We start from the raw sequence: 13,898 nt of genomic DNA, 5'->3' as shown, positions 1-13,898 counted from the left end.
CCCGTGGCTGTAATCCCATTTAGGAATGGGTGTTCCTTCTCTTACTAAGAGGCCATGTCATAGAGCCTGTTTTAAACCAGTCACCTTTGTGAAATAAAAAAGAGCAGATTAGGTATTGTGAAGCAAGCAGAGATGGGGGAAGAGAGATGCCAAGCCACATGAAGATCGCCCAGGAGCAGAAGCTCAAAGAGACAGGGACCTTCCTCCAGAGCCAGCAGAGACAGAGAACCTTCCCCTAGAGCCAGCACCCTGAATTCGGACTTCTGGTCTCCTAAGCTGAGAAAATAAACTTCTGTTTGTTAAAGCCACCTACTTGTGACATTTCTGTTATGGCAGCACTGGATAACTGAGACACAGTCTTTATAAGGTTTTAATATTTTAAAGAAAAAGTATAAACACCTTGTTTAAAAAAGGATTTTAAGCAAATAGCATAGCATAAGAATTACCAGCAGTCTTTTGCAGCAACTCGAAATATGGAGATAGTTATCCTGGGTTCCAGCCCCCTGCTCTACCACTTGTCAGCCACGGCAGCTTGGGCAAGCAAGGCACCTTATCTCTTAGAGCCTCCCCAGTCCCTGAAATCGGGATTTGTTCATTCAGTAGATCTTTATTGAGACCCAACTATGAGCAAGACATTATGGAAAATATAAAGAAACATTGGATGTGGACCCTACTCTAAATAAAGCTAGGATGAAGTCGAGAATTGAGACATTAGTGGTTTAGGGGTGGAAACCTTGCCTTCCACGGGGAGACCTGGGTTAGAGTCCTCACGTGCAGCCACTACCCATCTGCCTGTCTGCGGAGGCCGGCCTGTTGCTGTGATGCTGAACAGGCTGCAACGACACTTCCAGACTAAGATGGACTAGGAAGAAAAGCCTGGCAATCTCCTTCCAAAAATCAGCCAGTGAAAACCCTGTGGATCACAGCTGTCTGGTTCTCATCCAATCATGGGAATGGCACAGGACCCGGCAGCGTTTCCGCACATTGTGTATGGGGCCGCCATGAGCCGGGGACTGATTCTAGGACAGCTAAGAACAGCTCAAACATTTTTAACAACAAAACGGTTGTTAAGTGCCTATCACGCACTTCCTACTGCTTCAGACTCTGTCAAAAAAGCTGACTGTCACAGCGAGTGGCCTGAGAAGCTAACCATCTAGTTAGAAACACAGACAAGTAAACAAAAACCAAATCAAACCTGTTGCCGTTGAGTCAGTTCTGACTCATAGAGACCCTATAGGACAGAGTAGGAGTGCCCCATGAGGTTTCCGAGGCTGTAAATCTTTACGGAAGCAGATTGCCACATCTTTCTTCCATGGAGTGGCTGGTGGGTTTGAACTATTGACTTTTTGGTTAGCAGCCAAACATTTTAACCATGGCACCACCAGGCCTCCTTCCCATAAAGATTACAGCCTAAGAAACCCTGTAGGTAGTTCTCCTCTGTCACGAGGAGTTGGGACCAACTGGAAATCATAACAACAATGACAACATCCTTTGGTGATTTACATGGTTTCTAAAGGACTTTCTACTCCTTTACAAATTTAGTTCTCATAGAAGCCCTGTACCAAGCAGCCAACCAACCCATTGCTTGGACTCTTCCTATCTGTAAGGCAGATACATACGCTGGACCAAAAAAAAGAAACCAAACCCATTGCTGTTGAGTCAATTCTGACTCATGGTGACCATACAGGACAGAGTAGAACTGCCCCATAGAGTTTCCAAAAGCGCCTGGTGGATTCGAACTGCCGACCTCTTGGTTAGCAGCCATAGCACTTAACCACTACACCACCAGGGTTTCCACAGTTGACACCATTAAGTGCTAATTAGTAATAACCTCATTTCTTTCCTATAGCACTTTACAATTTGTATGTAAATCAATTTTCCCAAGTAAATTTGTGTACATTCTTTTACCACGTTAAACAGGAGGGTAATGATGATAAGTGTCAGAGAAATTCATGGCAGAAGAAGCAGGTGTGAGCTGGAGCCCTCAGGGGACAAACACAGAACTTGGGAAGAAGGATGGATGTGACTTGAGAGAGAAGCAGGAGAAGGAAGTAGGCTCAGCTTAGGAAGAAAGTAAAGCCATGCCAGAGGCTGTGCCAGCAGTGCCCAGGGCACTGCCAAGTGTGTGCTAACTGGCCCTAGAGCGCGGGTCACAAAGTTGTGGAAGTAGCTGGAGAAGTGGGATCCCAGAAATGTCTCTGGGAGCTCGACTAAGTTCACACTGAATGTGTTAGGCTAGCAGGAGCCTTGGAAGATTGGAAATGGAAGATGATAATACGGGCAGGATGGTTTCAGGAGTCTGTTCTGTCAGCAGGGAACGAGATGGATGGGACTTGAGAAAGAGGTGGAAGTCTATTCCGGTAACTCTGTGGGGAGTGAAGAGAGCTAGGGCTGAACTGCTGCTAGTGAGGGTCCAGGATAATCTTCTGTGTTACGGACCCAAAGGAGTGCTGGTGGCACGACAGGTAAGTGCTTAGCGGTAACCAAAAGGTTGGTGTTCGAACCACCAGCTGCTCTGCAGGAGAAAGACCTAGTGATCTGCTCCAGGAAAGACGACAGCCTGAGAAGCTCAGTGGGGCAGTTCTGCTGTGTCACATGGGGTCGCTGTGAGTCAGAATCGACCCGACGGCAACTGACGACAACAACGTTGTAGGTCCAGTGAGCGATCTAGTAACGGAGGAAGTTAACCCCCGCCCACCACCAAATAAACGTTGAAGACAACTATGTCGCCTTTGCTTAAAATAATTGAGTCTTTTCCTGGGTGAGAGCTACACCTTCAATTTAATCACGAAGAAGAGCTGGCATAGAAACTGCAAGAAGAAGTAGCAATGTGATTATTCTAGTTGAGAAAAAAATTGCTATAAAAAGCAGATTCTTGAGGCAATAAGAGAGGGGGTGGGAAATATTCTTGCCCTAGTCTAGAAAAGGAGACAGGAATTCAAAATAAAGGATTCTTAAAGAAAAGACTTCAGAAGGGAAGAACAGCCTCTCCTCACAGCTAATTCCGGTAGCCTCCTCCTTTTTCGTAAGTTTCAGAAAAGCTTTGTCCCAAACCTGCTAGGAAAGAATTCTCTATCGTCTGAATCCCATAGGACAAAATGGAAATTAGAATTAGGTAAGTATTATCCATCTGAGAGATATCCCCCGTGGTTTAAATATCACTCTTGATTTCCTTCCTCCTTCCCCAGGGTCAGGTTATGGATTGGGAATTGGTTTATCTAGGCTTAAAGCAATTGCTTCTGTCTGTGGATATGCAAGTATGAGATAAAGCAAGCTATTAAGACCACTATAACACTAATAGCTTAGTAAACAAGTATTTCTTTATGTTTGTACTGTATTTGTACTAAAATCTTGTTTCAAAATCCAAAATGAGTTTGTTCATGAAGACATAGTTCTGAAAAGAGCAAATAAGCAGATAACATGCGTTTAGTGACAAATTAACACCATTTGTGTCTGTGTGTGTATAGTGTGGTCTCAGAGTCAGACGCTGGGTAGATTGTCGTGCTTTAATTGTTTCACATCTAATACTTGATCCTTAGATCTGCATTTGATTTAGAACCAGAGTTAGCTTCTAAATGTTCGAAACTATTCATTCTGCTCAGTCACTACAGGACAGAAAATCTGTTATACGTTACCTGCTTAACCTCCTCCCTTATTGTTTCTTTGTCATTTAATTTTATTACCAAAAATTTTACAAAAATGAAAAATTCTTTAACTACAATTATTTGTTTATTGATTCATTATTCCACCTCTTTAATATGTAGATCAAAATAGGGTAAATAACTATAGATATAAAAAAAAAAATCAAACCCATTGCCGTGGAGTTGATTCCAACTCATAGTGATCCTATGGGACAGAGCAGAACTGCCACATAGGGTTTCCAAGGAGCGGCCGGTGGATTCGAACTGCCATAGCTCTTAACCACTATGCCACCAGGGTTTCAGACTATAGATATAATAGATTTTTTAAATGTAATTAAAAGTTATGATGAACAGCTATGAAATAGCAAGTTTTTATCCATTTCATCATAAATGGATAAATACTAAGAAAAAACCATAAAATATCAAAATTGGCACCACAAGAAATAGAGACACATAATTTCAGTGATAAATTCTGTCCATCCCAAAAAATACAAGGCCAATATTATTTCACAGGTAAATTCTACCAAATTTTCAAGAGAAAATTAATTCATTCCTTATTCAAGTTGCTGCATGGAGCATGGAAAGCCGTCTAGCTCATTTTATGAGACTAGTGTGACTGTAATTCCAAAAGTAGATAAAGGGAGAATAGTGAAAAAAGGAAAAAAAAGCCCCATTTCATGTATGAATATAGAACATAAATACAAAATTCTAAATGAAATATTGTCTAACAGTCCAACACTGTATTGGTTGGGTATATATACCTACACCCACTCCTCATTTATTGACATGGTTACGTTCCAAACACCAGGCTGTTGTGTGAAAATCAGCATTATGCAAAAATGGAGGATGACCACATCAGATCACAGCTGCTAAATGACTTCGTTACATAACTGCCAAACGACTAAGAACACAGCCCAGGTTGTGTTGACACAAAGCTTAACCGTCAGAGCCAGCATTGCTCTCCACTCGCAACCTGGCGTTCAGTACTGCCAGGTGTACGTCGTTAACGCGTAAAATAGATAGTAGATTTTTCACTATAGCAGTAAATGCGAAATAGTTGGTAACTGAGGAGTGGGGGGGGTGGTGTGTAGTGTTGATGCATTTTATATATGTGTGTCTATGTGTTTGTTGCATATATAAATGCCTCAACACACACACACAAACACAGACACGTATATAAAATGCATCAACACTAAGTGAGGTTTAACCCTTTAAGATTAGGAACAAGGCAAGGATGCCCCCTGTCACCACACCTGTTTTAAATGGTTCTCAAGGTTGAGAATAATTCTATAAGAAAAATAAAGAAGTTATAGGTAAAACTGATGCGAGTTTCCAGGTACAAGATCAACTTTCTGACATCAATAGCATTTTTCTATGTCATCAATAACCAAGTATAAAATACAATTTTCAAGATGGTAAAATTTCACCCAAACTTATGAAGTATCAGGAACTAATCTATGTCCTTTGCAGAGAAAATTTTAATTTTTAACTCTAATAAAGGACATAGAAGATGAGCTGTAAAAATAAGGAGACATTCTGGGATCTTGGATGGGAAAATTTAATGTCATTTGTCCCAAGTTAATCTATGAGTTTATTGGAATCCCAATGAAAATTGTTTTGATAAATTAGCAGTAATGGACTAGTACGCGCATAGCACATAGGTAGATATTGAAAGCAAAGTTAAGTGAGAAAAAGAAGAAATCTGTACTATAAATTAAAAATCCATGATAAAAAATACAGACAAAGAAAGAACACAAGCAAATAATGTCTTATAAGGAATGCGAACAAAGATAGACGTTAAGCACATTGCACTTGTTGCCTTTGGTGGAAACGGCATTAGGGAACGGAGACGAAAGAGAATAAATAAATTTTAAAAAGTCAAATTAGTGAGAAGTCATCATTCTTTCTATCCCTCATGATTGCATTAGGTATTTTATTCAACAGTGGTTTTAATCTAACAGAATAATAGTACATTTCATCAATTATTTTTTCCTACCAATTATGTCCAAAAAAAAAAACCAATTGCCGTTTAGTGATTATCTATAAGATTTATTTAAAATGGTTTGTGGCTTAATTGCTAATTGATAAGATCATCTTTTAAATAATGTATGTGATTTTGTTAATATTTTCAATTTCTATAAATAGGCTTAGACAATAGCTATTCAATAATAAAGAGTCATTTATTCTTTTTTTTATCCTTTCGTGTGTTGTACCAGGCACTGAAAATGTTGCTGAATAGTTAGAACACCTTTTTCTCTTAATTGGCTTGTTATAAGGAATGGACAAAATCACTTCCTACTAATGGACCAACCAGCATTATAGACATACCCAGTATAAAAATTTAACCAACATCTTGTCTTTTGCATCTTTGCCTCATTTCCTATACTTTATTCTCAACTGTTATTTCGCGAGCAATGAGATACAGAAGTTTTGTTTAGTTTTAGTAAAAAAAAAAAAAAAAATCCTTTCATAAAATCGAATTGTTTACATTTCTGAATGAGAAACATCACAATAATTCATGTGAATAAAATATAAAAAGATTTTGAAAGGAGCGAACCAAGAAAGGGGTGGGGGAGAATAAATCACTGGTTATACACGGTCAGAGGAAGAGTTGAAAAGTTTTATTCAGACCATTTTGTATCTTTGAAAAATGAAATACAATTTTCGGAGTGCTAACTTCAGAACTCATTTATTAAGTGGATTCCAAATTGGGTTCTACACCTTAGAAACCGTAGATATGCGGGCAGATGAGGACGTCCTTCACGTGAAGCAATGTAATTAGAGCTATAATTTATAAACTTGTTTTATATGCCTATGCATAGTGGAAATTTAAGAGGCTAGATCTACAGCTTTGGGTTCATGTTGTTTAAATGAGCCCTTTTTGAGTCAGTAAGAAATTGATGACAAATGCATGCAAGAAGTGCGAGGCATAGTGTACAGGGGTCACTGTCCCTGCTCAGATAAAGGCGTGGACAGAACTCTGTACCTCATGTCCACAAGCCACAGGAGCCTGAAGAAGGTGGCTTCTTAGGACACAGAAAAGGCCTTTATGGAAGGGGCATATTGACTGTCAGCAATTTACATTTGTTTCCCACTAGCTAGCAAGCATTTAAGTTGCCAAGTGATGACCAAACTGCAAAATAGTATGGCAGAAAGAAGGTATTTGAGGCAAATATAAGTATATCAGATTTTCTAGTAAAATCACTTCATTTCGAGCTAATTTTAAAATTTAGGATTGAAAATAATTATTGTAAAATGGTATTGAAACAGGTATTTCAAATTGTTATTTAAATATTGCACTTTTGTAAGAAATTTATTTAATATACTGTACCAAAAAAAAAAAAAACAAAACCAAACCCACTGCCATCAATTCCGACTCATACCGACCCCATAGGACAGAGTAGAACTGCCCGATAGAGTTTCCAAGGAGCTCCCGGCGGATTCGAACTACCGATCTCTTGGTTAGCAGCCCTAGCACATAACCACTATGCTGCCAGGGTTTCCAATATACTGTACACATAATGGAAAAGAACCCTGGTGGTACAGCAGTTAAGCACTCAGCTGCTGAGAGGTTGGTGACTTGAACCCATCCAGCAGCTCCAGGGGAGAAAGACCTGGCGATCTGCTCCCATAAAGATCATAGCCTAGGGAGCCCTGTGGGGCAGTTCTGCCCTGTCCCATGGGATCCCTGTCAGTAGGAATCAACTCAACAGCACATGACAACAAAATCCATAAACGAGCCAAGAGAAAGTTAACCAGTTTAGAAAAAGAACATTTCATTTAACTCTGTGCTTTATTTCTGGGAACAGAAGGTCTACGTAGAGATCACATTTAGGGATGTGAAGAGCACATTCTCCTTCTTCATACAGAATATTTCAAAGTCGGAAAGCAGGGTGGAGCTCAGCTCAACTTACACGGTCTCTCCTTCTTTCTTGACTCATCTCAGGCCCTGGAAAGTGAGTTTGTGTCCTGCCAGCTCCACCAGTGGATTGATCTCATATTTGGCTACAAGCAACGAGGGCCAGAAGCAGTCCGTGCTCTCAACGTTTTCCACTATTTAACTTACGAAGGCTCCGTGAACCTGGATGGCATCACTGATGCTGTGCTCAGGGAGGTAAGTGTTAAATACACATTATTCCTCAAACCTCTCTCATCTCGCAAACACAAATCGGGCCTCCCATCTCTTTCTGCATACACTGCCTTTCAACGTAACTTTTAGAAAACAGATTTCAGGTTCTCGTCAAATAATGGGAAAATGAATATGTTATATGTCAAAACAGGTAATGAGACCAGCATGGTGTCCCTCCTTGAGTTGTAGTCAAAACAGGTAATGAGACCAGCATGGTGTCCCTCCTTGAGTTGTAGGCATATATAAAAACCAAACCCGTTGCCATCGAGTCAGTTCAGACTCACAGCAACCCTGTAGGACAGAGTAGAACTGCCCCATGGGATTTCCAAGGAGTGGCTGGTGAATTCCAACTGCCGATTTTAGGTTAGCAGCCGCGCTCTTAACTGCGCCACCAGGGCATATGTAGTGTACTTCAGTGTTCCTGTTGGGTTTTCCTTCAGAATTTTCAGTAAAATACTTCCTGCATTATATGTGTTGTTAACATTTAAGGAGCCCTGCTGGTGCAACGGTTCATTGCTCGGCTGCTAACCAAAAGGTTGGCAGTTCAAACCCACTCAGGGGCTCCAAGAGAGAAAGGCTTGGCCATCTGCTCCCTTAAAGATTACAGCCTAGGAGACCCTATGGGGTAGTTCTACTGTCACATGGGGTCACTATGAGTTGAAATTGACTTGAGGGCAGCAAGAGCAATAACAACAGTTGAATATTTAAATATTAACATTTCACATTAAGATAATATGCCAGTGTATTTTACAAAAAGCAAATTGCAACCTTCTAGACAGAATACTTAAAAAAAAAAGCCTCATTAAAATTGATGAGGTTATAGTACTTTTACTCTGATCTGTTCTCTTCCTTAGATGTTTGTAGCTAACTGTTGGGAATTATATGCTGTTACGTGTATGTGTAGTTTTAGTGAAAATATTCATAGGAAATATTATTTTAATCACTTCCACATTGCATGAAATAATTTCAGGTAGGGAAGAGGCAATGCAGCAGCTGCCAGGTAAGTATTGCTTCAAGGAAGCTAAATCCCAGTCTTCCATTCCGCCGTATAGGTGCCATCTGCCATCCACAACACAAGCAATCACGTCTTCATTTCCAGGCAGTGGAATGCTGCTTTTAAACTTTTTTTTTTTTTAAATTTTAGAGGTGGAAGACTTGTATATTAGGGGAATGAAGCACCACTAAACAAATTTGCATTCATGAAGTTATTTCTTATATACCTTTACAAAAATAAAATGATTGCATCTTTGTGGCTCCAAGCAGAGAAGAGGAAAGGGGAAAGAACTTTACGATCATAGATCATAGAATAGACCCTTAGGGCTAATTCTTCAGTAGGGCTAATTCTTCAGAGAACACATTGCAAGCACATTCTTCAGGGCGACAGTGTACCGTGTTGTACGCACCAAGAAAGGGACTGATTGCCTGAAGCTGAAAGTCCAGGCAGAAAACCGGCCAATGAGAGGAACCAAATGCTATGAAGCTGTTTGGTGAGTTGAAGGCTTCTCCTGCTTAACCAGGACACTCCCCTAACTTAGTGTCCTCGGTGTGGACCAGCTGTTTGGTGAGATGAGGGCTTCTCCCACTTTTTTTTTAACTGTACATCTTTTCTTAAAATATGCCCAGTTCCATCAACGCCTTACGAACTAAATTTTCCCTGTAGAATCGGTATCTTTTAGAGTCAGAAAAAAGAAAATACTTGGAATAGCTAATCCTTATATTCCCAGAATGACTCCAAATTGGGGTTTTTTGTTTGTTTGTTTGTTTTTGGCATTTCAATATCTTGGACAGTTTTGCTCCTGAACATCTCATTATACATTTCAATTCATTATAAAGTTCTTTCCTTATAAAGAAATTTGCAAGTTAATCCTGTTCGGCGTGTTAAAGGTATTTTAAGCATTTTGCATATGATGAAAGCACAAAGCTTTCTGTCAAAACTGACAGAAAAATAGCAGGATTTTTATATTCAAATGAGAGTTTTAAAAGAGAGAAATAAATGAAAGAATTTAAAAAAAAAACATGCAATTAGGATTGAGATTTTCTTTAGGGATGTAATGTTTCTTATTTGAGTTCTATAAAAATATCTGCTTCTATAAGTTATGCACGTTGCTGGAGACAGCAAACAAGCGTAGACATATAGGCCTTAATTGAGGAGCGCTGCTGGCGCGGGGTAAGCACTTGGCTGCTAACCGAAAGGTCTGTGGCTCAAACCCACCATCAGCTCCGTGGGAGAAAGATGTGGCCGTCTGCTTCTATAAAGATTACAGCCTTGGAAATCCTGTGGGCAGTTCTACTGTGTCCTGTTGGTCGCTATGAGTCAGAATCGACTCCACGTCAGTGCGTTTTTCTGGTTTATAGACCTTAATTGTCAAACAGTAGTGCTTCCTAATGATACATTACATGAAAATGTATGATTTTCAAAAATCTACTTTTGTTGGGTGGTAGTGGTTCATCCACAGTGTTTGCCTGTTGGACAGACGACCTGGACAACGAATGTTCCGTATACAGATTAGGTGATCTCGGGGGATCTCAGTTCGTTTCCCCTGTCCCCACACCCTGGCTGCATCCCTTCTGTGCCGCCTGCCTGGCGCCCCCACAAACGAGGTCTGCAGCTTGTGGTTAAGCACTAACACCTAATACCTAGTGCCCTGAACTCAGCTCAGTCCTGTGAGCTACCTAAGTAAGTGTGGCCCAGTTATTGCATCTCGCTCCATCTCAGTTGCTCTCTCTAAAGCGAGAACCAAACCCGCTGCCATGGAGCCAACTCCAGCTTCACGGCAGCCCCGTGCGCTATGCGGTAGAACTGCTCCACAGGGTCTCTGGGCTGTCGTCTTCACTGAAGCCCATCTCCAGGCCTTTCCTGAGTTGCTGCTGGCTGGCTTCAAACCAACAACATTTAGGTTAGTAGTCCAGCACAAATCGTTTGTGCCACCCAGGGCCCTTACTCTCTCTTTAAAGGAAACAACAACAAAAAAAACCAAACCTGTTCCTGTCGAATGGATCCCAACTCATAGCAACCCTATAGGACTGGGTAGATCTGCCCCACAGGGTTTCCACGGCTGTAATCTTTATGGACGCACACAGCCACATCTTTCTCCCAAGGAGCGGCTCGTGGGTTTGAACCACTGACCTTTCAGTTGGCAACAGAGTGCTTAACCACTGTGCCACCAGTGCTCCTCTCTTTCAAGGAGGAATAATAAATATTTTATGTTCCCCAACAGGAGGCTGGTGACGCAGTGATTAAGAGCTCAGCTGCTAACCAAAAGGTTGGCAGTTCAAATCCACCAGCCACTCCTTGGAAACGCTATGGGGCAGTTCTGCTGTGTCCTATAGGGTCACTATGAGTGGAAATTGACTCGACAGCAGCAGTATGGATTTTCGTTCCCCAACATTAAAGCATTTAGTATCTGCTGGCACAAGAAAGACCACTGTAGATAATGGAATAAACAAACAGAAAAACAAAACTGTTGCTGTCAAGTGGATTCTGACTCATAGATAATGGAATGAGGTATAGCGTATTATTATCTCTTAGTCATTTATGTCCCATAGATGTAAAGTGCCCTGTGAGCAGACCACTTGGGGGGCACAATACCTTTTTTATCCGAACATTGATGTAAGCTCTTTCAGCTATGCGCTGCTCTGCTGTTACTCGAAAGACCTCACACCTACCGAAATGGTCAGACACGGGCTCTTGGCAAAAGCCGTGTTCAAAATATCAAGTCTTTTATTGAACTCAAGAAATTCTTTTTACTCGATAATGTTCATTTCATATTTTTAAAATACTCAGATTTCCACGTTTCACACAGATAAAACCAAAGGAAGACTAATCACAGTTATCTTACAGTTTTATACTAAACTGGCACTAGCCTGAGGAAGATTTTTTTTTTTAGTGCTTCAATTAGACATGGATTTTAAAAAAGGAATATTTAATACATGAATATCTACATATGTCTTCATTGTCAAAAAAATATTCCCAGTCTGCCTTTAACTTTGAGCTTTGAAATTAGTGCTAAAATTTGAGCAAGGGCTTAAGGCAATTGATTCATTCTTCCTTGGCAGGTGAAGTCATGAAGCAGCACTAACCACAGCAATTATGGCATTAAAATGTCAAGAAATTAGAGGTCAGAATAACAGATAATTTTCTTCTCTGTGTCAGATTAAAAATTGACATTCTTTGACAGTTTAGGATCTCTGGCTGAGCAAATTATGACAGCTTAATTTATCTTATACTTGTAAAGCGGTAATTGTTGATCAACTTGGTCATGACAGCCTTCTGGGCAGGAACATGACAGATCAGTCTGGTACAGCGCTTCTCCTGGTATGTAAACACTAGCTCTGTCGGAGAGGAGCTGTTATTTAAAGTTGTCTTAGGTACTAACTTACATAGTAATCTCCCAGACACTTGTTTTCATAGATAAGCTCAGCTGACTACTTGTCCTGTTTTTTAAGCATGATAATGGACATTCTTTTGTATTCATTTGTACATGTTAATTAAAATTACATGATTTGCTTTATATTTTTCCTTACTGAATGATGGCCAAGAAACTCCATCATGTGGCCGCTTAGGAAATAGTGTGTTCTGGGTGGTAATCATCTACCCCAAGGTTTTTTCACTTCTTGCTCCTCCAGTGTGAGCTGCAGACCAGTGGTGTCAGCATCGCCTGGGAGTTTCTAGAGCTTCAGGCTCCCCAGGCTCCCCGATCTGCTAAATCAGAACACGCACTGAACAAGATCCCCAGGTGACTGTCTCAGACCTGAAAGTTTAAGTGTTGCTCTACTAAAGGCACGTTAGAATCCTCTGGAAAGTGTGGTTTTTTTTCCCCCTACAAAAGTAAAAAAAAAAAAAAAGTAAAGAGAATGTATAATGAACCTTTCATGTACCTATTATCTAATTTCAAATTTTTTTTAACTCTAGTTTCACCTATATCCCCACGTCCTCTACCTATAACTCAAACCCCATTGCCGTCAGGTTGATTCCCACTCATAGCACCACACTGTAGGAGGACAGAGTAGAGCTGCCCCATAGCAGATGGCCACATCTCTCTCCCTCAGAGCCACTGGTGGTTTTGAAGGCCCAACCTTTTTTTTAACAGTCAATTGCTTTAACAACTGTACCACCAGGGCTCCTCGCAGGGTTCTATCAGTCCCCATTATTTTATGGGAATTTAAAAAAAGCAAAACATATACTACAGCTGGCTAGTTTAGGGATAGTATTCTTCTTGCTTCCACAATGATTCTTGAAAATTTAAAGGCAGCTTAGTGTATATTTCCATTTCACTAATTTAAGCTGTAAGATTTGTCTTTCTATGTTAAGTTTTTGAATTTGTTAAAATTTTCAGCTCAGTAGAACCTCCAGTAATGGGGGGGTGGAGCTAAGATGGTGTTAGTAAATCTTAATCAGCCATTTTGTTGATCAGAGTTTTCTCAGTCTCTGAGGGTTTCAAAGCACTATGGGGTTATGCCATAGTTGATAGTTTATTAATAGAACTTGCTAATTAAACAAATGCCACCAAAAGTTGTTTGCTCTGCCTTTGTAATGACTGAAAATTATTTCATTCAAAAATTGTTTGAAAAATTATTACACTTATTGTAGACATAATCACTCAAGCCTGCGTGCCTCAGAATACAAGTAGGCGATAAAATGGCAGAACGGCTAGCGTCAGACTGCGGGTTGTGACCACGGTCCCGCTCTGTTATTGGAGTGGTATCAATCGAGTCACTTAATTTTTTGAAACTTTGTTTTCCCATCTAAAAACTGATGACAGAAATACCTGTAGGGCTACGTTTGAGAATCCTATGAGAAGAAAGTTCTTTGTTTTACCTAAAAACATAATTAAATGAAGTATCTTGGAAACCACTTGTTCTCAAATTTTATTTCTCTATATATGACACCAAAATTATCAATTTAACAAAAACATCAATGATATCAATAAATAAAATCAGTTATTTTGGTTTTTATTATCATTTAGTTATAAGAAATTTTTTTTTTTCAAATTTCTTTTCAGCAATGTCTCCAAAAATTCTGTTGACGGCAGCGTAATTGCAATGTACATGTTGCCTGTAACATCTGTGCTTTGTCTTGATCTAAATTGATCTTAGCCTTTCTATCCTTTATTATTATTTTTGAAATT

The 13,898-nt window shown here is 40.0% G+C and overlaps 1 protein-coding gene across 5 annotated transcripts in view; it reads left to right on the top strand.

The window, feature by feature from the left end:
* The window catches only part of NBEA (neurobeachin), a 914,947-nt gene that overhangs the window by 838,234 nt on the left and 62,815 nt on the right, over positions 1–13,898 (top strand). For all 5 annotated transcript variants that reach the window (XM_064269920.1, XM_064269919.1, XM_064269917.1 and 2 more), the window contains one exon: positions 7,588–7,755. In XM_064269920.1, coding sequence (XP_064125990.1) covers positions 7,588–7,755 — 168 coding nt within the window. The remainder of the gene's footprint in view (positions 1–7,587; positions 7,756–13,898) is intronic.

Source organism: Loxodonta africana, chromosome 17, assembly GCF_030014295.1.
Source record: "Loxodonta africana isolate mLoxAfr1 chromosome 17, mLoxAfr1.hap2, whole genome shotgun sequence".
Lineage (NCBI taxonomy): Eukaryota > Metazoa > Chordata > Mammalia > Proboscidea > Elephantidae > Loxodonta > Loxodonta africana.
This window is presented reverse-complemented; position numbering and strand designations above follow the sequence as displayed.